This window comes from Nothoprocta perdicaria, unplaced genomic scaffold (assembly GCF_003342845.1).
Source record: "Nothoprocta perdicaria isolate Ctin4 unplaced genomic scaffold, notPer1 scaffold_65, whole genome shotgun sequence".
In the NCBI taxonomy this organism is placed as follows: domain Eukaryota; kingdom Metazoa; phylum Chordata; class Aves; order Tinamiformes; family Tinamidae; genus Nothoprocta; species Nothoprocta perdicaria.
Window position 1 is genome coordinate 3,117,508 of NW_020455921.1, and position 23,885 is coordinate 3,141,392.

The 23,885-nt window shown below is 38.3% G+C and overlaps 1 protein-coding gene across 3 annotated transcripts in view; it reads left to right on the plus strand.

Annotated features, from left to right (window-relative positions):
* Positions 1-40: 40 nt before the first annotated feature.
* The window catches only part of RB1CC1 (RB1 inducible coiled-coil 1), a 64,299-nt gene continuing 40,454 nt past the window's right edge, over positions 41-23,885 (plus strand). For 2 of the 3 annotated variants that reach the window (XM_026050070.1, XM_026050071.1), the window contains exons 1-5: positions 41-55; positions 12,291-12,408; positions 14,209-14,336; positions 17,744-17,870; positions 18,127-18,297. In XM_026050070.1, the coding sequence (XP_025905855.1) occupies positions 14,266-14,336; positions 17,744-17,870; positions 18,127-18,297 (369 nt within the window). In that variant the 5' untranslated portion in view covers positions 41-55; positions 12,291-12,408; positions 14,209-14,265. Of the gene's footprint in view, positions 56-12,290; positions 12,409-14,208; positions 14,337-17,743; positions 17,871-18,121; positions 18,298-23,885 lie in introns of those variants that run through there. The other variant, XM_026050072.1, reaches the window with a different exon arrangement.

Sequence of the window (23,885 nt, forward strand, 5' to 3'; positions counted from 1 at the left end):
AGGGGCCGCCGCCGCTGCCGCCGCAGGATGCGCGGCGCCGCCGCGGGACGCTCCGGTGAGTGACGGCGAGCGGGGAGAGCGGCGAGGCCGGGGCTCCCCCGCCGCCACCGGCGCTTCGCCCGTTACCGGGGGCGGGGCTGGCCCCGGCAGGGGGGAGGGGAGAGATCGGGGTCCCGGGATGCCGCTCGAGGCGGCCCCACAACCGCCTCGCTTGTGGGGGGCGGCGCCGGTGCCGGGTGCGCCCCCCGCCGGTCCGGGGCTCGCCGTGGACTCGGTGCGGGCGATGACTCAGCCCGCCCGAGCCCGCCGCGCGCCGGCCCCCAGCGGGAGCCCCGCGACTGCGAGCGCTGCCCTGCGCCGCGCCCCACGCGGGGAGGTGGGCGCTCAGTGGCCCGCGTCCCCCTGTGCCCTGCCCCATGTTGGGGCGCGGGCGCTGTGTGTCCTGCGACCCTCTGTGCTCCAGCCTGGGTTGGGAAGTGCGTGCTTTGTGCCCCGTGTTCCCCCCACACTTCGCATCCATCACACATCATTCCTCGGGCTCTCTCCGACTGTCATTGCGAAGTGGAAGTGTCTCTGTGAATGCTCAGGGAGTTGGATGAACTGATCTCTTAAATACCCCTGCACCTTCCTTAACTTTATCCAGAGGTCAGGTAAGGAGAAGGAGAAAAAAACATCCCATACCTGGGCCTGAGATGCTCAAAACAAAGCCCAGATGCATTAATCTTCTTAGAGTCATATGCCTTTTCCGCTCTACTGTTTGTTTGCTGTCTGAAGTAATAWAGTGGTATGTGCTGTCGATAAGCCGTTCTCTGTGGTATGTTTCAAGCTTCCACCTCTGCTTCCTTTTCCATGTGGGAGAGAGCAAGGAGGTCAGGTATCTTTTATGGAACTTACATAAATGGGAGTTAAAACAAGTGGGCTTTATGGAAGGATTTACACCCCTTAAATTTTCTGCTGCTTGGCAAAAGGTACCTCAACTGAAAAAAAATGAGGTGATTAAAAACATACTTTTTATATTTGAAGGAGGTAGGAAATATTATAGGGAATATTATGTAATATAAACAAGTTCTAAGAACAGAGAAGCTTGTGCAGTGTTATCATATATTTCAGTTGTGATCTTGAGAAGTTTTAAACTCTCATCTTGGGACATTTTCTAGAGGATGAAGGAAGTGAAGAAATGACCATTTTGTTATCTCATGTTTTAGCTCAAATTTTAGTACTGAAGGGTGGAATTTAAAAAGCCATTGTTTTAAGTACGTTTGTACTTTAAAAGCTGTCTAGAACTCTGTTTTGCTACATTATAGTAGGATTAATGAGGAAAAGGGGCACAGTTGAAGGAAGCTCAGTGCCCCATGCCTTTCAGGAAGGGAAGCTGTTCAGCTGGGAGCAGAAACTGAACCTTTTGGGGTAATGGATTAGTGTAAGTCAACCTGACTGGGATTTTAAGGCATACCACTGGTGTACTGTTGATGAGGCTTTTTTCAGTTAGCATAATATATATATATATATATTTTTAATGTTCTGTTGAGCAAGGCTTATGCTCAGCCTAGATTTGGGTTACTGGTCTTTGAGATCTTATTCAAAGGACTGCCCCTCTCCCCATGTCAAGTTACCATAGTTATAATTAGAAGTGCATGAAGGAGACTCGCACTCTGAGAAGAGGCCAAGGGTTATTTTGAGGTGTCTCTTTAAGACATTGTCCCTGTGTGTCCCTGTGTGCACTCAGAATGTAGATTAAGTTACACASTCTTGCAAGTCTTGAAAGACTGTAGATGAAAACATAATTTCTAAACATCTCATAAATTTCTTAGGACTATAATTATTGTGGTTAAGTAAGAGAAAAGTTTGTGTAGGATTTTTTCTCTATGTTAACCTGTAGGATAGGTTGTGATCAGTTTGTCCTTTTTTATTTATTTGTTTAGTTGAATTTATTAAACTATTTTGGTAAAGTAAAGCAAGTCAGAATGAAAAGCTGTGAGCGCTCTCAAGCTCTAGCACATACTTGATTGTCACAGGAGCTACTCCAGTCATTTGGGCACTGTCCAAACTGTCATGTGTCTCTTTCTGCACATGTTTGTTGTCTGGGAAAGTGGTGCTGCTGAGGTTACTCCACCACACACTATTATGTGAGGAAATTGTAAAGAGGGGTAGATTTTTTTTTTTTTTTTAATGCCTCAAATTTGGTGTGTAAATATTAGTAGGGCAATGAAGCTAATGAGAAAAGGACCTTACTGGTAGTTATGTCTTAATGTAAAGTTGATAATCAGTAAAGTAGCTGACACTTGATTACTTGATTACAAAGATATAGGATTCCAAGTGCTGTATGGTGCTGCAACACTTGTTTGAATGCACTGATACTGAGAACATAGAAAAGTAGTACCACTGATATGTAAATTATATGCATAATTGCTAGACTTTTTAAAAAGTCTTATTTTGTAGCTGACCTGCTCCAAAAACAAGAGTGGCAGGATCCTTTTGTCAATTCTTTGTTGTAAAAGCTTGCAAGATGATTGATAGTGTTAGAGAAATTGCTAACAGTGGTTTATTCTGTGAGCTAATTAAGGACTTAGTGGATGTTGTGCAAAACACATGACTATTTTTGGGTTAGTTCGTTTTGCAGGCCTGCTTGTAATTTAGTTTGAAGTTCAGCTGAAAGAAGTTGGAAGGCACTGTGGCTGTGCACCAGCTACTTCTGCCACCATTCTGAGCCTTGGCTGGAGATGGATTTAGTTGGTAATGTACCCTCTAAAGGGAATGGGATCTGCACATTTCTAAATTACTATTCACAGTTGCTGATAGAAATACCAAAATAAACTTATTGATGTGAAATTTTCGGAGAGTTTCAGGTGGACTTGCTTACTGTCGACTCATTAGGAGAGCCTCATGGCATCAGGGGAATTCTTGCTGGCCTTCTGTCCCTCTCGGGGATCTTTTTTTCTTTTCTTGTTCAGGTTTGTGCTCTGTGGTACCAGTAGGGTTTTGTGCTATTAAGTAGCTGTGGTTATTAGTGTAACCTTTTGTGTGCATCCAAGATGTTGCTGGTTTCTTTTGGGAATAGACTTTGCAACTGGATTGTGTTTACTGCATCAAGGTGATGTTCCATAAATGCAAACATTTCTAGTCAGTGGGTCTAGAAAACTGTTGTATCATATGGCAGCGTTTCTCTGCTGTGACTTGTTTTTAAGTGTTTTTAAAGTGTTACGCTAGCTCATCCCTCATCTCTATTGGTTACCTGTTGATCTGTAAGTGGAATGTAAAATTGCTTTTGTTGACTAGCTGTGTCCCAAATGTTCTGCATCTGGGGCTTGCTGTGTGATGCTGTGATTGTGCTAAGCAGACGATGGGGGGATGTTTAAACGACATCAGTACTGCTTAAGGAAGGTCCTCTGACTTCAGATGTTTTTTTTTTTTTTTTAATTATTATTATGAAATAGCTCTATTACCTCTAATAGATCATTTCCAAAACAATATTTTGATCTTTTCAGGAAAAAGAGATTATTTTGGTAGTAGTGCAAAAATAGCAAGTGCAGTATTTGAACGGTCCAATCTTTTTAGTTGGGAGGATAAGATGAAACTAGTGACTCCACRATACAAAAAAAAAAGTATCACTTTTATTATTCTTGATAAGGTGTACCTAAACACTTTTATGCTGTTTTCAATTTGAACAGTTTGAGAGCTGTATGTATTTTAGACGTAAAAAGTGGATTACAGAAATAATTGATARGAGAGTTTTACTTCCAGAAAGGATTCAAAAATGGGACATCTCTTAAAACAAATTCTGTTTAGATGGCATTTGGATTTCTGTGGCTGCATGAGGTAGTTACTCCTGAGTTTCCAAAAATTTTTACTTGGTGCTTGAGTTCTCTTTTGTAACTGTTCTAATTTGTCTAGCACTGTGTATGTTTTAATATACATTTTAATGTTTGAATTGCATTCCATCAAATATGCTGTTCGTTACTAATATTACCAACACACGGTATCCTGTTTATCATTTGAACCCTGTTTCGCCTGTGTTGTGAGATTTATAAATGTCACAATTTTTATGTTATGTTTTTGTTTTGGCTATACTGATGCCTAATGGATGTAACTTGTCTTGGTATGTCTTGGTATATCAAGACTATGGAGATTTGATCCCTGTTTGGGGTAGTTGTGCCCAGGGTAGCCAAAGTTTCTACTTAGAAATAGTGTTTTTTCTTGATGTARCTTTGCTTCTGTCCTTCAAAGTATGTATTTTGGTTAAACTGATATGAAATGGAGATTCTTACATAAGGATGTATATTACATAAGAATATACCGTGTAACTGGACTCTCAGCTCTCTTTCAATGTATTATACTTATGCTGAATTTACCAGCAGCATATTTGCAATACATCATACTAAAAATATTCAGCACAAATATTTAATTGTTTCTATTTGAAAGACACTTGTTTCAGACCTGATCACCACTTGCTGCTTTGAAACAAAAATCCAGATACTGCTTTAAAAAACCCTCATTTCTATCTGAACAAAATTCAGAGGGAGTGAATGCAAACTTTACCTACTTATGTAACATCTCCTTAAAGGGATGAAGTACTTATGAATGGCTAACAGTGCACGTAATATAACAAGGCAATTTTATATGCCTGTTATGACAGCAAATGACACACTGTGGTTGATTATGGAAGGAGTTTTGCTGCAATACATCAACAGTTGTTCTTTGCGAGTTTTTTTTTTAGTTCTAAATTGGTGATAGTGTGTAAATCCACAATATGTTATATAACAAACGTTAGTGCACTTGAGTAGCTGCTTTAAACTGTCAAAGATTAATGTAGGGGGGAAAAAAAAGGAAGGGCAGCTGGAAATTACTAAATACTTTCTTGAGATAAGACTTAACAGATAAACTGCAGGATGGGTTTGAAGAATATTTTTTCTATGTATTGCTGTTATCTTTCACTTTGATGCCAGTAGAAATTTTGGAGATCTGAATTTGATTTCCAACTGTATAACATGCAGAGAGAATAGCAAGGGATTTCACCAAAAAAAGCAGATATGATCTTTGAATATGTATTTTCTGGGAGGATGGAGGTGATACTGAACGTGTATGATACTGGTGCTTTACTTATCTGTTTCAACTTTAAGGAGAACATTGATTAAATAGGAGATTCATAGGTGGCTCATAGATAATGCACAAATTATCAGGAAAATGAGAAGCAGAGAAACTCCGTCTCTTGATGATCCAGATTAAAAGACTGGATTCATAAATATCCATATAAAGAATTGTTTAGAGTTTGTGAGTTGTTACTCATAACAGCTGATTGAGATTGCAGCAGATTTTCTTGGTTTTGGAAAATCTTTCATGTTATTCTAAAATATGATTGTATATAAATGAAAGCTTTTTTTAAGAAGTCCTATGGCTTCTTACATGCAGGAAGTCAGAGTGTATTCCAGTAGTCCTGGAATACACTCTTGTAGTTCATTGTCATTCTTGTTTCATTTACTTTCTTTTCTAGCTGCAATGCTTTCATTCTTGAGTAATAAATGCCATTCAATAAATCTTACTGTCTTTGCATTTATCCTTTAAAACAAGTCCTCTTAAGTTATGAGGTATTAGTGGCATTTAAAAAATACTTTCTAGTTTTCTGGTGCTATTTCTAGAGAGGGGTTGGTGGGAGATGCAGGTCTCATAGTCTGTATTTTCAGGAACTCTGTCCTTGATCCCTTCTGTAGTAATTGCCTATTTTTGAGTTATCTTAGTCTGCAAGATAATGGTGCTATATTAAATATGGGTTTTTGAGAAGTTGGCTGTTAATAACTTACAGTGACGTGGGCAGTTGCAGATGTGAATGATAACTTTTAAAAATCCTTTTTTCTCTTCTGGGATGCCAGTGCTAACTTAAGTGCCAGCTGTACTCGTCATCTGCTTTCTACCTGTAGTGATGGTGCAACAGTTTGTGGAGTTGTATGCTGAATTGGATCATAGAGTAATTCACACAGGAAAGTAAGCTATTTCCAACTTCTTATAGCATACTAATGCAGCTTACCCCAAGTAACTGTGGAAAGGGCCCTGCTGAAAGTCAGTGCAGGAAAGGAATGATAGAACTGACTRAGAAATGGTCTGCTAGAGCTTTTTTTCTCTGCTTTTAGCTGGCCACAGAAAGTCTTTGTGAAAGAGAAGCATTAGTACAAATATGTTGTCCAAGTGGAATATAAGATGTAAAAGATGTTTTTGCTTTTGTGCAGAACTGTTTGCAAATATTATGAATTTTTTTCATACTGGTTATTTTAAGTGTTCGTGTCTAGAGAGACTCTCCTTCCACTAGCATGGAGTAATCTGAATAAAACAAACTGATATTGTATGTACCCAAGAGTATTATTCTTTGCAAAGTGAATATATTAATCTCTAATTGGAGGCAAACATGTATTTTGCAAATGATTGTTAAATGGYAAAAATATACATTTTTTTAAAAAAATAAACCTCAAAAGACCTTTAGTAAACTTTGTCAAAGTCCCAAACAGGTATAGAAAGGCTGTTTCCATCAATTTGAAATAAAAGAATGAAAGGAGAAGAGCATTTCTATAGGCTGTGGACTGTTTTCTAGCAATGTGCRTGTTGGAAAACCTTAGTTTATTTTCTGACTTACATCAACACAAAAATTTTCTCAGGTAAGAGATGTGGGATTTTTTTTTATTTATTGATTGTTTTTACAAAAGATAGTAAATTTTCTTTCTGTTGGAGAAAAACCTTTGTCTGGTCCAGTTGGTGAATTGTGCTTTGGCTGCTCTTCAAATACAATGAAAAGAAAGAAGTAAACAGATGCAAACACTTAGAGCTGAAGTGTTTATAATTATATACATACATATGGAATCATGACATCGTGTCTAGTAATTTGCTTGTTGTCTCATAAACATGTTGGAAAATGTTGTTTTCTTAGAGGACGTGATAAAAGCTGTGTGTGAGCTTGTAAGAAGCTGCTTTGTTTTGGACCACAGCAATGTTGAAGATACTTCTTAATGCACAGTGTAAATTTTACCTCGCCGAGTGGGGCTGCTTTGATGTTGAGGAGCTGGAAAGGTCAGTCCCTCTGCTGCACCTGCCTCCCTGCACAGAGAGAACACGGGAGACTTTGGTAACACAGCTCAGCTTTGCTCCTGCTTTCCTGTAGAGCCACGTATGGTTCATTTTGTGAAAAGCTGTTATGGACATTATATATAATGCTCAATCCTTTTATTAGTTTTTTTTTTCTAGGACTTATATACTGTGAATTTTGAAATCTTTTAGTGAATTGGAAAATAGAGGTTTAGGCATTTTTATTGGCTGCTGTGCAGAATTTGAATTTCTTTCCTGTGTTAATAGTGTCGGAAAGACTTGCATTACTGACCATTAACTGGGCTTGAGAGTTGCTGCTGTTGGAGATGCTGTAATTAAGTAACTGTGTCCAGTGCACAAATCAAATTGTATATAGAGCTCCAGATGACACCTTACTCATGTCAGGGACTGACAACCTTTTTCAAGACAACATGCCTTGAAAAGGAAGTTGTAGATCATGATATTAGTAYATAATGAAGGGTTGAAAGCCAGTTGAATCTCTTCTCTGTATCTGAATGAAGAGGGACTCACCTTGTGTATTCATCATGTAGTTTAGGAAGTTGTTTTTAATCTTTTTAACACCCTAGGCGTATTTACTTTCAGCAATCAGTTGTACAGGTAAAGTTATAAATTAGCATTGTGATTTAGAAATCAAAGTGCTTGTGTTGCTAAAGCAGTAGTAAAAATATATATATAATCATAACGAGGTAATTCTGTCCTTCTGGTGATGATTGTGGTCCCCTTAAAAAAAGGACATATTTCTGCTTAGATGCATTGATTCCAGCATTGAGGAAAGCCCCTTCAAATATACTCGTAGTGATGGTGATTCTGTGATCAATGTGAAGGAAGACTGTGGGGGTGTGGRTTTTTTCTCTTTTTTTCTTCTCTCCACTTGCTTTCCACTCCCCCATTAAATTTAGCTTAGAATATATGTATTCCTTTTCCTTTGATATTAGGAAACACCTTCTGTAAAACCTTTTGTGAAGTGTTCCAGTTACACAGAGAGAAAGGAGCATTTTTGGAGAATCAACCCTGAAAAGGCAGAAATGGAATAGCAGGCAGACCTGTATGTCTGTGAAGAAGAAGAAAACCAACTGAGGCGATGGCATGTTCTGTGTTAGTCCTTGTGCTTTGTCTGTTGCACAGTTGCCTAAACTTTGGTGAAACAGGAAATCCTGATCAAAAAGAGAGGTACAAAAGGTGATATCATAGGACTTGCAGCATCTCCAAGATCAACTTTAAGGTTTGCTGTGTGGAGCTGCAACATGGCTTAAAAAGCTGATAAGCTCAGAAGCTGTTTTCCATTCCCAGAGGTAATAAAGGTGTGTCCTCCTGAGGCAGTTACTCCGGATAAGAGTAACTGGTTTTGAAAATATTGATATTTAGTAGATGAGAAATGGTGCAAGAGCCTCTTTGTGTGTGGCAGATCTGTCAGACAGACTTGGCTTCAGATGAATTGCCCTTTTCAACAGGTAGAGATTCTCCAGTGCCTCTCCTGTGAGAAACCTGACACTCRTAATCAGAGGTCACGTTTGTGACTCACTGGAGACAGTACCCATTGCCTGCAGTGAGTGTCAGCTGAGAGAAGAGAACYGTCCTTTATCAGAGTCCTACAGGTGATGGCCGTGAAGATGTGAATGTCTAATACCTCTAGCAGTGTGGAAGGTTCACTGCAGGCTTCTGCGTGAACAGGGAGCATCTTGGCTTGCACATGTAGTTAGGGTGGTTCTGTCTGCCTGCTGCCAGAGTGGAGCGCCTTCCATCCTGGAGATGAACTTGAGGGAGGAACAGGGGCCTCTGGATCCTTTTTGGCCTGGGAGATGAAACATTCAYAAGCTCAGCACTTGCTGTACAGATATAAAACAATATTTCCCTAGACACTAAATGCAAGGTAGTGTATACTGCTGCTGTGCTGTTTTTCTATAAAACAGATTTTCAGACTTCTGGGATTTTACAGAAGCCATGACTGTGAATAAACTATGACGTGGTTTATTGTAGATTGGGGGTTGTTTTTTTAATTCTTTAAAAGACAGCATTACTAATTACAAACCAGTTTATAGAAGAGGCATGGAGCATGAGATGTCAAAAAATTGTACTTAAAATTATAAAAGCAATCTGAATATCAAGATGAAATTTAATGGATTTAAAGTGAAGTTGATAATGTCACTGTAAACCTAAATGGACCACACAAATTTTGTTTTCTTTGTCCTGCACTGAGTTTCAGTGTTGGAGTTTGGAAGTTGGAAAGAGTTGTACTCTGGAACAATGGAGCAGTCAAAATAGCGCGGTGATTCAGCGCGCAATGGCAGCAGTGGATGGCTAATGTAGCCATAGGATTATTTGTGGAATGCTGTGAAACCCATGACGTTCAGACTGTAATTACAGAAAGGGAAGGTCTGTAAACAGCCATTCATCTCCTTTTGCAGATGGTAGAAGCAATGAGTATGTGCTGAACTAAACAGTCTACATTACAAAACTTACGAGCTGAATCAAAACTATTTATCGATATAGTATATCTAAAAGCTATGGAGTTGTTCTAGGATTTATATTGGATGGAATAATTTTGCAAAGTGGAGCAAATTGCAATGTTAATACAAAATGTGTAATCATATAAAATACTTTATTGTGAGCAAATATTTTCCCTTATGATGATGACTTTTATTTTCCCTTAGTTAATACTAAATTAATTAATACTGATATTAAAAAAAAATCTTGTGAATAAATTCCGGATTTTTTTTTCCTACCTCAATGGTGTACTATTTGTACTGTCATTTTTATCAACATTTTTCTTAATTTATGCCATCTTCTATTTTTGCATTTACTACAGAAGTCCCTATTGTTGTTGTTTTGATGTTGTTAGTAATACTTCCTGCCTGTTGATCCTGCAGGTTTCCATCCCACAATTTGAAAGATCTACCTTCTATGATAGCATAGTTCTAATGTAGCAAAATGTAATAAATGTGGGTGGATAGTCATATTGTTACTGTGTATATGGTTATGTAGCTAGTAACTGTGTCTCTCATAGTTGTCAATTTTTTTACTGTTTAACCTTAAAATGGATTTAGATAATTTCAGCAATGTCACACTAGATATAGAAACTCCTGCAATTTTCTTAATAGTCTGTTAAAATACATGCAAAGGAAAAATATGTCAATAAATGTGTTTTTATTCTTGTTCTTGAAGGTTGTTGGGACTGGCTTCACACTCCAAGCTTGTATTAAAATCATGTTACTGGTGAATCRTAGTATTAGTGTGTACTAGGAGCTAGTAGACAGATTTGGAATAGCAGCTGCCTTTATAACCTGTTTTAACTTGGCTCCTGAAAGAAAGGAGCCGTAAGCCCTTGTGGCCAGTTTGGAAGCATCTGCCTCCATTGATCTTGGGAATTGTTCGTCAGGTTCAGCCAGAGGTGAGGAGAGCTCAGAACCGAGTCCCTGCACGCGCAGTGTGCACAGGCCTTGGGAGAGGCACCCCGAGGAGCTGCTGCCGCAGCACGGGCTGCAGTCTGCCTGCACTAGGCACCAGGGAATCTGCAGGGAAAGCAGCCTTCAGGGCACAGGTGTTTTGCAACTGTTTTGTCTGTTGGAGGAACTACTCATTTCAATTTGTGGTGACTTTGGGAGTGTAAGTTCTACTTGTTCTACTTTCTTTTCTTCTCCAACTGATAACCTGACAGTGCAAACATATGAGTGTATTTGCCCTGCCTACTTGAGTGCAGTTCTGTCTACTCAGGATTGCATGTTAAGTATTGGGTAGGAGAAGTGACTCTTGCCTCTAATTTCTTTGAGACCATTAAGAAATCAAAACTGTAGAAATGATAGGTCTGGAGTCCTCATTTGTGGTTGAACTGCTCAGTAGTTTCTTCATTAAATTCATGGCAATTTCCATTGCTTTGATCTAAAGCAAGCACTGTTAAATTGAACGTGCTCAAGTACCACTACAGTCAGTAGCAAAATTGGATTTTTGTAGTTGAAGGATGTTTCAATTTTTGGTTTTCCTATGGTACTACTTAAACAGGTTGCCTCTTTCTTGGCATTGCACACTGCCTTCTTATATATGTGCATTTTGAGCAGAAGGAATGATGGACTAGGTAAAAGAGAGGAAGAGAATTTAAAAGCTGAATACTATTGTGTCAAGCAATTAGTAATCTTCTCTATGCATATGTAAAAGCAATTTTTAATCTCCATGTAAATTTTTCAGATTTGGACTGAGATTTTATGCAWTTTATGCTACTAACAGTAAAACAAAAATAAGCTAAGGTACATGTTCTCATGGTTTTGGGGCTTCAGCACTTTTATTTTTAGTAGTGCATCTTCATCCTGTACAGTATCTCATCTCAAAAACCTTGCTGTGAAATAGGAAAACTGTCAGCTCAGGACTTGCTCATGCAGATTCTCCCCATCCCGGGAGAACAGGCGGCAGATTCCAGCTGCTTGTCCTGCCTCCCTTTACTGGGGCTCCCCTCTTAGCATTGCTGCCTGTCTGGCCACAGTTAAAATGAGCCAGCTTAGCTTAAAAAGTTGACCTTTGCTGATCTCACTCAGTTTGATCACTGTGGTTTAAACAGCAATTCTGAGGGAGGAGCCCCTGGCAGGGATGACAGTGACCAGCAGCTGGGAAGGGCAAACTCTCCAGCTGGTAACGAAACCAAAGTTTAATGATTGCGCTGAAAGCGGGCGAACGGCTTCACAGGGAGAATGCAGGGGAAGCGTCGCTTCCTTCAGGGATCTCTTGGTTACATCTGCAAGATTAGGCTGCTCCTTTGCAGAAGGTAGCCCGAGGATGCCTTCTTATTCTGGATTTCCTTGGTTTAATTGCTCTCTGTCCTGTGAGACTCTGTGTTGTGCTTAGCATTGGCTCAACATTCTGCCTTAGTTCTGAAATAATACACCTTTGAATAAGGGAAATATAGGCAGTTCTTTAAAGGGAACTTTTTATTTGACTCTTTGTAAATACTGAAAAATGATACCAAGTTATTTTAAGCTGAACTTGTTGGGGGGGAAGGAAATTTGTGTAGCGATTAGGGCKGAACTATAACTGGATAGTATTCTAAATTATAAAAAAAGTCAAAAGTGCCATTTTCTTTTTTCTTTTTTTTTTTTTTTTCTTTTTATAATTTCTTCCTCATATTGGCAGGCACTGAATTGTGTTAGGCACAAAAATGATTATAAAATCCTTGGATTTTAGTGACACCTATAACTGCATTCTGTGTCTCTTCTTTGCAGATATTCCCCTGTTTTGAGCAGCCATGCTGTGCTGTTGCCAACATSAAGTAAAGCACAGGTGCACATCTGTTCCGTTGGCGCATTTGAAGAAAGCGAGAGCTTCATGTAGTGCCTGAAGGTAACTTTTCCTTTATCAAGATGCTTAATCTTGATAACATTTTTTATTCTTTGAAGAGTTAGCTCTGTGAACTTAAGTGAAAAGATGTGCAATTTAAAATTTCCRTTTATTTACACAAGTCAAAGTTTTCAGTCAGATTTCGTGATAAATTCACTTAAATTTGCAAATTAATTATTATATGAAAATTATGTACTATGCAAGCTTTTTATTTTATTCATGGTGGAGAGTAGGAGAATTTGTGGTGAACACTCTGGAGGGGATTCGCTCAGTTATTCTTGAAGTTTGGCATTTTTGCCTGTCTAGTAACCTTGTTTATAGAGTATATTGTTGTTTTCTCAGTGTAAAGTGGAGCTGTTACCATTGCCTAGAATAGAATTCAAGTATGAGGACAATAATGCTCAATTCATATGAGATATGCTTTTTTTCTGCTTCTGCTGGTATTTGGGGTGACACGTTTTCTAAAGRCTTGTTGTACAGACATGTCGTGACTTGTTTTTGTATCTCCTCTAATCCTTGAACAGCACATGTAGAGAACTTACGTTCTTGACRGGAGTTCTTTTGACTTTCTGGAGTAATTTTACTGGTATGATGTGTTGTACATCTTTTCCTTCCTCTTTTCCCCCCAATTTTACTGGATTTTTTGTTATTTTGTGTTCTCACAGTTTGTCAGTTTTTGTCTKTGGAGACAAGTGAAAAATCAAGCTGACTTTAAAATAGTAGAGCTGGCTGTGTAGGCTTTGGGTGTGTCCTGTTCTTATTTCAGGGAAACATGGACAACTTGCACTTCCTGTGAAGTAATCTAATCCAAAAAAAAGCTTGTAGTGATGCAAGAATATTGCTGAGTGGCTGGGACTTTAACACCTTACATTTCCCGTAACTTCCACTTGAAATTATTGCAGTGCCATCACAACAGCAGTGCTTGTCCAGTGTAGCACCTGTATTACTGTGGAGATCACTGGTAAACTTCTGAACTTATTAGGAGGAAAGAAAAAGTTTTGCTACTTAAATGCTCTATGCATCTTAAAATACCTTATGGTGCAATTCGGTGTTTTGCTTTAGTTATATAAAATGAAGAACTGAAGACTTGCTTGTTATCATTGATGCTGAAGGTAGCAGGGTAATGTGTTGAGTAAATGTTTGGTGTGTTAGCCTGCCCTGTCTTGGTCACCTTATAGTGGTTTATAGCTACTAAGAGAAAAGCTACAGATTTAGCTAATGAAAACTGAAAGCTCCTGGAAACGGAACAAATGCGTGAATTGGGTGGTTGGATGTGCCAATAACTGGGTAATARTTTTGAAAAATAATCTTAGTTATTTTTCATATAACAACGTTCCACATATTTGAGAGGAAAAGCTGTGGATATGGCTAGTAATAAGTAAACAGATGGTAATTGTTGTCAGTTAAGGAATCGACACCGTAGACCTTGCTGCTGTTTGTGAAGTCTGGGAAAGACAGCTGGAAGTAACTGGATCTGAGGCTTTTAAAGTGCATTTCATAATAGAGAAACCCAGTTAATGATATGTGATAGTGGCCTCTGCAATTGGAACTCATACACCTCCSCTTCCCCCAGTGCATTTTTTGTTGTGTTTTCCCAGACCATCTCTGTATGTGGAGACTTCCCTCACACGTTTCTGATCGCAGGAGCAACTACGCGTTCAGTAAYGGCCAAAGAACTGCAAGTTCCAAGTGTTGATGCTTTGACCTACTCTATATCTTAATGTATTTTTTCAAAAGTAAATGCGTTTAGCAGTTCACTTTTTAAAATTCATTTGTTAAAATAAYACTTTAATTTCCTTGCAGGTTCTAAATGATTTTAGTGGTGGAAGGAATTAATTTCAGAAMCCTAAAGAAATCATCATGAAGCTATATGTATTTCTGGTCAACACTGGAACTACTCTAACCTTCGACACAGAACTTGCTGTACAAAAGTAAGGAAATTATATATTAGATAGGTTTTATGTGTGTGTGTCTTTGCTCTTTTGGTTTTTCTTTGTGTGTGTGTGTATATATATATATATCTTTTTCCTCAAGTGTGCTGGGCAGGTGATACTCAGTTGGTTTTGAATATGTCCATATGTTTTCTCCTCTGTTTATTTTTCATTTTGGTGAATTTTGGGTTTTCTTGAATTAGCACTGTCACTGTCTTGCAGGTGGTTGTGCTTGGTTAAGGTCTCAAAAAGGAGTAAAGGCTGGGTAATCCTGCCTCTTGCTTTCTGGGGCAGTGAAAGCAATGCATATTATTGGCCTATTATTCTTAGGTACGTCCAATGTTAAGATTGGATGCTTTTTGGAAAAGTTGTCAGAATGAGTTCTCTTTTTCTGTGCTCTTTATTGGACTGTGTTTTTATCTAGTATTCCTCTGGAAAAGGTTTAGCTTGTCAYGAATTGGAAGAAACTATTTTCAAGACTGGTTAAGGGCATGGTTTTCATATCTTTTTTTTTTTTTTTCTGGGCACATACATGGCATGTTTGCTTTTTTATGAGGACTTGCAAGACAAAAATCTTCTTTGAAACAGTTGTGAAGATGCGATGCATATTTCATACYGAGTGTCTGAGATGGGCAGCTCGAGGTGTTTACAGAGATGTTTGTGAACCACTGCCTGGGGCAGACTTGGACAGTGTTGGCACTAAGACTGCAGTAAAACTGACTTGGAAATTACAAACAAAATCAAAACCTTTGGAGTAAGATATCTGAGCAATACTTGCAATTACGGGGGGGAAAAAAGCAAAATATTATTGTGGTTTAATAGGCTATCTACAATRCCTTGCTATCAAAGCTGTTTCTGTTAGCTTTATTTGATGCCGTAAAGGAAGGGCACTTATGCTGTACGTAGTTTTCTAGGTGATCCTGCATGTGCTTCTCCACTGGCAAGTCTTCAGAGATGGAGAGTTGCCTCTCTTACTAACAGTTCTTTTCAACACTGAAATAGTAAATTGCATCATCACTCAGCCAGAAACATTTCTCTTTGAGGTGCACTGAGGGACATTCAGGGACACTTTCAGAGAATAAAAATCATCTGCAGACTAGGGTTGTTCGTGCAGCGTGTGTAGTTTTTGTGCGTTTTTTGTTTTTGTTTTCAGCTGCTATTTTCCGTGTGTTTCAGCTCACAGATTTTAATGTAGGTACTAGAGGAAGTTGGACTTCCACTTCTTGCAAAAGAGGCCTTCCTAGAGGCTTTCCTGGATAGATTCCTGGATAATACTGAAATGCTAAGGAAATAGGACTTGATAATCCAAGTCTACTCTTGCATTATAAAACTTTGATATGTTCAAGTTTCTTCTTACGTGAGTCTTTTAAGCTCTTGATCTTGCCAGGGCCTTCTTACACACAACTGATAAAAGTGAGAAATGTCTCACTGTTTGCAGAAGGCGTCACTTATAATGCCACCTATAAGGTTCTGTGATTTTATTGCTTTTGTATGTGCCTCCATAACTGCTCCTGAACTTGGGCATTTGGAGGTGGAATAAGAGTGTGTCAGATAAAAACTCTTCCATTTAAATCCCTTTCCTACATCCTGAATGTAATGACTTGGTCCAGAATATGTTTAAGACATATTCTGCATTTTTGAACTGTCAAATAGCAGCTTTAGATAGAAGGGTTAAGAGTGAGGATTCTTCTTTTGGTGCTTGTGTTTTCTCTGTGAAAGAAAAATATTTTTTCTTGTTTTTGGAAAAGTTGAATTCTGTTGCTTTGCACTCTGCCCTTTCTGTCCTCTTAATAACATGTACAGTAGTGTCTCCACTATAGCTGTGTTTCTTCCTATGTCTTGGCATAGGTGAAGTTCTATGTGAGAAAATACAATGCTATAGAAAAACAAATTTTTTGGTCAATAAGGTAAACTTCCTTCAGCAGAGTTGCAGATCTGTTTGGAGCACCACCAGACTCTTGAGCGCTCAGACTCCTTAATACTCTTAGTAACTTGCATTCCTGATCAGGTATGAAGCAACTAGCAGCAGGTGCTTTGTCCAGGTCTGCTGCTTATGCTTCTACCTGAAAACAGGGGAAGCGGTGGCATTTCTCAACATAATTCAGTGGTGGATACACCCTCTCTCTTCCCCTGTTTTGTTCATAGAAGAAGGAATTCTGCTAATTGCAGTTGCGATTCATTTGTTGAAAGCTCCAAACTGTTTCACGGCTTTCAACATATAAAATAGGAGCTTTTGCACWCTCAGCTGCCTGAAGCGTGAGCAGTGATAGATGCACAGTGAAATCTAAGAGCTCTTCTCTTTACTTACTTTCAAAGTGCAGTGAAAAAGAATCTGGCAATCACAATAAACCTTATAGAGACGTCTTCGTGTATTACATTCTTTTCCTAGGACTATGATCTGGTAGACAGTGTAAAGCATCATCATAGCCTGTACACTTCGTAGGTCTCTGGTCAGTCCAGGGCTTAATCTTGTATCGGTGGTCAATGAGCTGCAAGTAGTTGATGTTGACGTGCAGCAAATACTGCAACATMAGGCTGCCGTCCAGACAGCCCCCTAAAACTGGACATATTATTGAACATGAAATAAAGCCTTTTATCTCGGCTGKTTCAGAACTAATGTTGGATCATTCGCATGTATGCCCTTAACCTTATACACATTTTGGTAATTCGAGACATTCTGTCATGGTGCATAAAATATCTGGATTGCCAGTCAGTGCACATTGCAGCCTGTGTAGGCTGATTCCTCCTTCAGTCTAGCAGTTCTTGCGGAAGAAGCCGTTCAAGTATGAGCTTGCRTTCTTGAGGAGCTTTTGGTGAATTCATACTGTCATATTCAATCAGTTATTTTTGGTAATTGATTTTGCTACTGTAAGTAGCATTTCTATGTTAGTGCTTAATGTTTATACATGTTTGTACGCATATGGATTGTCTAATTTTCTCTTGCTGCACATTGTATTGCACTTTGTATATGGTAAATCAGTCAGAGTTGATTAGGTGAAATTGTTTGCATTATGCATAGTGTTAAAAACTTTGGTTCTTGTCTCCTGCAGCTGCAATAAGTTATGTGTTCATTAAGTAAATAGTCAAAGAATATAATATGACTTCCAGAGTTATCTTAAATATATGATATGATTTCATCCAGAATTTCAGCAACATTGAAAGAAGATTGCTGATGTTATACCAGTTCTGTAGAGGAACTCCTCCTTTTGCTTATGGACTTGGTAGAGTACAACAGACTAATGTGGAATAAAAATAAAGTAGATGATAGAAATTAAGTCCTGTTTCAATATAGACAAGATACCTGCCATTATAGCAGGCATATTTAGAATAAGAGAAACTGAGACATCCATCTTTTCTTCTTTTTTTTTTTTCCCCCCCACTTTCCTCCATCCTATTCTCTTTTCCAGTGTGGCTGACCTGAAACATGCAATTCAAACAAAATACAAGATTGCTATTCAGCACCAGGTGCTGGTTGTCAATGGAGGAGAATGTATGGCACCAGACAGAAGAGTCTGTAGTTACAGTGCTGGAACAGTAAGTGCATACTGTGTTCTTCTATAAATCACACTTTAGAAGAAGAGAAACGTGTCATTAATGGATTCTTTACTATTCATCTGTGTTGTGCTTGGGCTCTTCTGTTCTGTGACAGTGATTTTTTTAAGCACTCAGCTTACACATGTGGATTTCAGTGTGCTTTTAAGATGCATTATGTACCTGATGGAGAAATTGGTGATCGAACAGCGTATTGCATTTACTCAATGTCTGGCTTTGTTTTATTTTTTGAGCATAGGACACCAATCCAATTTTTTTGTTCAACAAAGAAATGATCTTATGTGAACGTCCACCAGCTATCCCCAAAACCACCTTTTCCGCAGAGAATGAGATGGAATTAAAGGTAGAAGAATCTCTAATGATGCCTGCGGTATTTCATACAGTAGCATCGCGGACACAGCTTGCTGTGGTAAGTAAACTCTTACTGTACTTGCAAACCAAAGAAAAATAACCTTTTTGCATGTCAGAGAGGTTGCTTGATATAAATTTTGAAACAATTTGTTCAAAAGGCAGGGARAATGCTGTATTAGTGGTGATATATTTTTGGGATTCTCTCCTTTCAAGGTAGATGTCGAGTAGTGCTTACCTCTTAAGTGTTCTCTACACTTCTGTCAAAAGTAAAATGTAGTACAGCTTTGTGGAAGTGTATTCTTATGGCACTTGCAAAATAAAAACAATCTATTTCTTTTGGAGGCTTGCCTTAGTGCTCTGTCTTCTTTTCAGAATCTTTAGTCTGCCTCAACAGGAAATGTTGTTCCTTGGTAAGTCAAGTTGAAAATTGTTAGGATAATTCTCAAAAGTACCTTTCCAAGCTTCCATTTTGATTTTCACTTCTGAACAACTGCTGAAGAGTTGAGAAGTAAGCTCTCACTTCCCAAAACTTTTTTTTCCATTGAGTGCTGATTTCTCTTTGTATAGAGAACAAACTTTTCAGAATTTCAGTTTGGTTACCTGTTCCTAACTTTGATAAGGGAAACTGTATGCCCAGCAATAGCATATTAAGTGTCTGATGTGAATGGCTACATGTTGAAGAGCATGGCTGGAACGTGCTCAGTAGCTGAGCTGATTGCTTTCCTTCATATTGGGAAATACTGTTTCATTTTCTTTACATTATAAGTGCATTAAGTGTTGTTGTGTGTTGAACATTTGAACTTTCATGGCTGGGTATGGGGAAAGATGTTTGTGTAACACTTGGCACAAGATGAGTAGTAGTATATGGCTTTTAATATGTTGTCTTGGCAGTAGAGTTTCTTGGTTTCGGTGACAGTTTTTAATGCAATTTCAACACTGTGTGTGAAATGACTTTTTTAATATTGTACAACTGAATTCAGTGGAAAATGCAGAGTCAGTGGTGATTTTGTTTGTTTTACATAGTACTCTTGTTCTCCTTGTTCTCCCTATCTGTCATGATAGGGAGAAGTAAACTGTATAATCTGACCCAGACATATTGTCTGATTTTTAGGCAAAGGGTTTTTTCTCTCTAGTTGATTTTTTTTTTTTTTTTTCCTTCCCCTCTGACCTGTTGACAGTTGTTCCTGCCTTAGTAAACAGAGCCTGGAGTTATTAATGATCTGTGAATCATATGACTGTCCTACTGAGAAGAGTGGATAGTGAGCTAGGAGTGGAGACTTTCATTTTTAATCCTTATAAGGGAAATGTGAAAATTCTGTCTTCACCCACCAAGACTTCAAGTACATTAAACCATTATTGGTGAGAATGGAAAGAGGATGCTATGAGAGTCAGCAAGACTGTTAAGAGTTTAACTTCTCGAGTATAAAAGAATTGTTAATACTCCCCTCTATTTTTGTCTTTATTCCAAAGGCTATATTAATACACAGAGCAAACCTTGTTTTAATGCAGTCTTTCTGTTTTAATTAAGATCTTGACTAGCTTGTTTTGATGTTAAATTCCCTTCTGTTGGGGAAGCATGTGTTGTCAAAAGACTAGCAAAGTTTGTGTGGCCAACTCGCTTTGTAACATTAACCTAGAGAGAATGATGGTGACTCAGTAGCTGATTTTTCAAGGGGAAAAAAAAAGTCCTTCATACTCAATGGCATATGTTTGTATTAGTGGGGGAAGCAGATTAGTATTTAAAAGTCTTTAAACATGGATTTAAGCAGAATGGAACTTTTATTTTTAGCCTGCAGGCTCATCTTGATTAAGATTGTCTCTTCTATCCCACCTCTTGCCCCTTCCAGTATTTCCCAGCTTGTGAAAGGGCTACAGGGATAGTAGTTTTTGTGAAATACTTTTTTGGTTAATTTGAGTGATATTCTAGAATCTCACATGCCTTCTCACCAGTGGTTGATTTTATCAAAAAATTTAAATCTTTTAAAATCATAGGCTGTGTATTATGCTGTGGAAAATTATTGGGTACCTTTTGGGGGAGGTTGAGGACATGATGTTGAAACATTATTTATGAGTAAAGGTAGTGAATAGACTATTGTGATTTTTATGTGTATCAGGGCGTGAAAACTGTGACAGAGTATTAGTGTAGCGTTAAAGCAGTTTTTCAGTATTGCCTTGAAGCGTATTAAGTGGTAATTCAGCAAAAAAGCTAAGGGAAGACTGAGAATGTGTGCTTAGAACATCAGTTCTAAGGGTTTCCCCTAAGGTTTTGAGCTGGGAAGAAGAGGGAGCATGGGATATTGATCCTTATTAATACTGATCTGGAGAGAGCTAAGGAGCCTCTGAACTTCTCTAGCAGTTGTGAGAGTGATACATTCAAAGCTGCATTGAGCATCTTACACATGAGACTTTGTACTACATGTATGTGAAGAATCTTGTATTGAAAGGGTCCTGAGGTTTGTCCCTTTTCACTGAATTTGGTAACTTGTAAACAAGATTAGAGAAGCAAAATTACAGTACTTAAAATTAGTATTTTTAATAGCTCTAATTACTTAGATGAGGACATGATTGGTAGTATACGATAAAAATTCTTTGCTTCAGGAGAATGGAAGAATACAGTCTAAAGTGTAGCTCATAGTCTAACCTTACCTATTCCTGCTAACAATAACTAACACTGGTACGTAACTGTGTTTGGGGACAAAAAAATCAAGGAATATTTGTTGCTACTGGTTTGTATTTAATCTAATCTCTGCTCTTTCCAGCGCATACAGTATAATCAGATTTGGTAGGAGATGTTAAGTAGTAGACAGATGAAGGATGTGACAATGCATACAGTAAAATGGACTAGGTGTGTAACTTGCGCCTTAAATTTTGAGGTATTTTTGCAAAATTGAGTTGTTCTGTGAAAGTTCAGCATTCATGTCTTTCAAATTTATGGTATAAGTTGMTTTGAAAATGTTGCCAACTTATAATATGTTAGTTCAGACTTCTTAGCTCTTGTAGCTTATTCCTATTTTACAAATAGGAAAACTTGGGGTTTCTTTTTGTTTTTTCATGTGGAAGATGACCGCTGTTTTGTGATGCGGTGACTTCAATATTTGAAGTCTTCTCCCTCCCTCTAACTCAGCCTAGAAACTTTCGAATTTAACCAGACTTTTGGTATCTGTGACTTCTTCTGTGCGTACCTGTGACTTGGCAAGTGTGCTGTAGAGCTCTATGAAAGGCGCACGCCCCACGCATCCTTTCTGTCAGCTGATTTAGAGCTTTTCTGATTGCACTGTGAAGAAAGGTGAATAGCTGTTTCTGATGCACTTTTTCTGATCTGTGCTTTGCATACACTAGCATATGATTGTCCATATTCTTTTTCACAATGAATAGTAATTCTGTCCACTAACTGGTATTTTTCTTCGTCTGTATCTTTTCCCTCTTCATCACTTTTCTGTCTAAAAGTTTATTTTTACCTCATCTCTCTTAGAGCAGCTGTAGCTGATGAGCATTGATTTGGAGCCTGCTTTGCTGTCTGCATTTTATTTGTCATTTTCTGACATCCTTAATTACTGTACAGCTTAAATATAATTTTTTAGTTTACATTGTCTTTTACCCTGCCTCCTTTTTCCTCCCCATCTTACTGGTAGTCTAAATTTGGGGCAGTTGGGTAAATAATCTTATTCTGCATGTTAACTTGAAAAGCGTAGAAAACTTGAATACATTTTGCTAAGGGCTTTTTATAACATGAACTTAAGCTGTTACTAAGTCATTGCTTGTTTCATCTTTCAGCCTTTTTTAATGTAAGGAGTGCTAATAAAAAAAAAAAAGTACACCAGTGTATCATTTTCCATAACATAAACAAAAAGCTCTTTCTTGATTTGCATCTTTCCTTCAGATACTGCTCTTGCCTATGTGAGTGAGTCATTGTCACCTGAACAACTCAGCTACTTTTATGACTTAAATCAATGTGTTTCTTTTTACTGTTGGTAAACATCTTTTCCTTGAACTAGAAGCCTGAAGTATGACTGGAATATTTGTGATTTTGCTACTTGGTGCGGGTATAAGAATTTGTAAAAGTAGTAATTTCTTTATGCCTTTTTTGATTGAAACTAATTTCACTGACTTTTATATAAAGCTTTTTAGATTTAGTATCTACTAACCAAAAATATTCCTACCTCAAATCTCTTGCCACCTATTTGATTTTCCACTCTTCCATCATTTTTATATCAAGGTATCTTCAATATATTTTTCAGCTTACATAAATCTAAACTATATAAGGGTTTCACTTCTTGTTTTTGGCCTAGGTGATTAATTACATAGAATTCATAATCTAGAGACTTAGTCCCTTTCTAGAATCTTAACTTGCTTGCTACTTTATCAATTAAATTGAAATTATTGTCCTAGCTTTTGTCAAATGCAGCAGTGCTTTTGTTTTATAGGCTTGTCCGTAAGAAATCTTTGTTCAGTTTTTGCTGCATCTGTTGGTTGGCTTTTAAGTTCTAGTTAGTGACCCTTTAAGCCTATTTTTGTTTTGTATCCCAATATATTTTCCCTTTGACTAAAAATTTAGCTGTGCTTCAGGTRTTACAGCTTGCCATTTTACAAGTAGCCTCATTTCCCTCTTCCAGGTCAGCAGCTTTGGCCTTGAGCTGCAGCGTGTGGGCAATGAAGAGCCCAGTGTTTGCACCAGTTCATACACACACCTGCTTACGAGGAGTCAAACTGTGTCTCACACAGTGTGTTCTGCACTGCCTGGGGTTAATCTTGTCTAATCTTTGGGTCTCTAGCACTGTTGCTAAAATGGAATTTATTTCTGTTAATTTAGTGTATGTGTGTATATATATATATTTTTCTATTGATTTAACCGAACTTCATTTTGTTACTTGTCCAGAAGGATGCGGGAATCCTGCGCTGTTGATTAGTAGGTGCACTTCACATTTCTTGTCATAATTGATGTCTGTCATCTTCAAACTAGCAATTCCAGGCAGCCAGCTTTTCCAAAGATGAGTAATTGCATAATTGTTTCATTTGATCACCTAAAGCCAGGACTGTAGTCAGAGAATGTCTATCATTTTGGTTTCGTTCCAAATGCTTTATAATACTTGGCCAAGAAGCATATCTTGCCACCTAAAAGCAGACATTTCTCTGCAGTTTTAACAGACACTGTTTCCCTTTGATTAGAGGGCTGCCCTCGGATACTCTGRAAAGGAGTTCCTTAACTTTTTCTTTAGCATTGCAGAAATGGTGTAGCTGGTCAAATTGCTAGTTACCATTCTCCTTTGCTACGTTATTAGTCTAGTAACCAGGCACACTTTCAGCTCATCCATAGAAATCCAGGCTTTTCTGAAGCTTGTTCATTATCAGATAGGATCARTGCCCTGTCCCATACTGTTATTAATTGATCATGAGGGCAGGATTAAGATTGAATTGCTTGTAGCAGTTGATTTACTTTGATTGGGCTTTGTAGYCAGTTCTGTTGTTTGCTGCAAGAATATGACTTGGTTGGCTTGAAACTGAGCTACTGGAAGTTATAGTTTATTTTGTCCTGTGTTTTGTTTTACTGGCTGCAGTGTTTTGTATTGGCATCTAAGTGCTCTTTGCCAGGGGGGAGTTMTGTCTCTTAACCTGCAAGCTAATGAAGACGGGGCTAACACTGGGGAA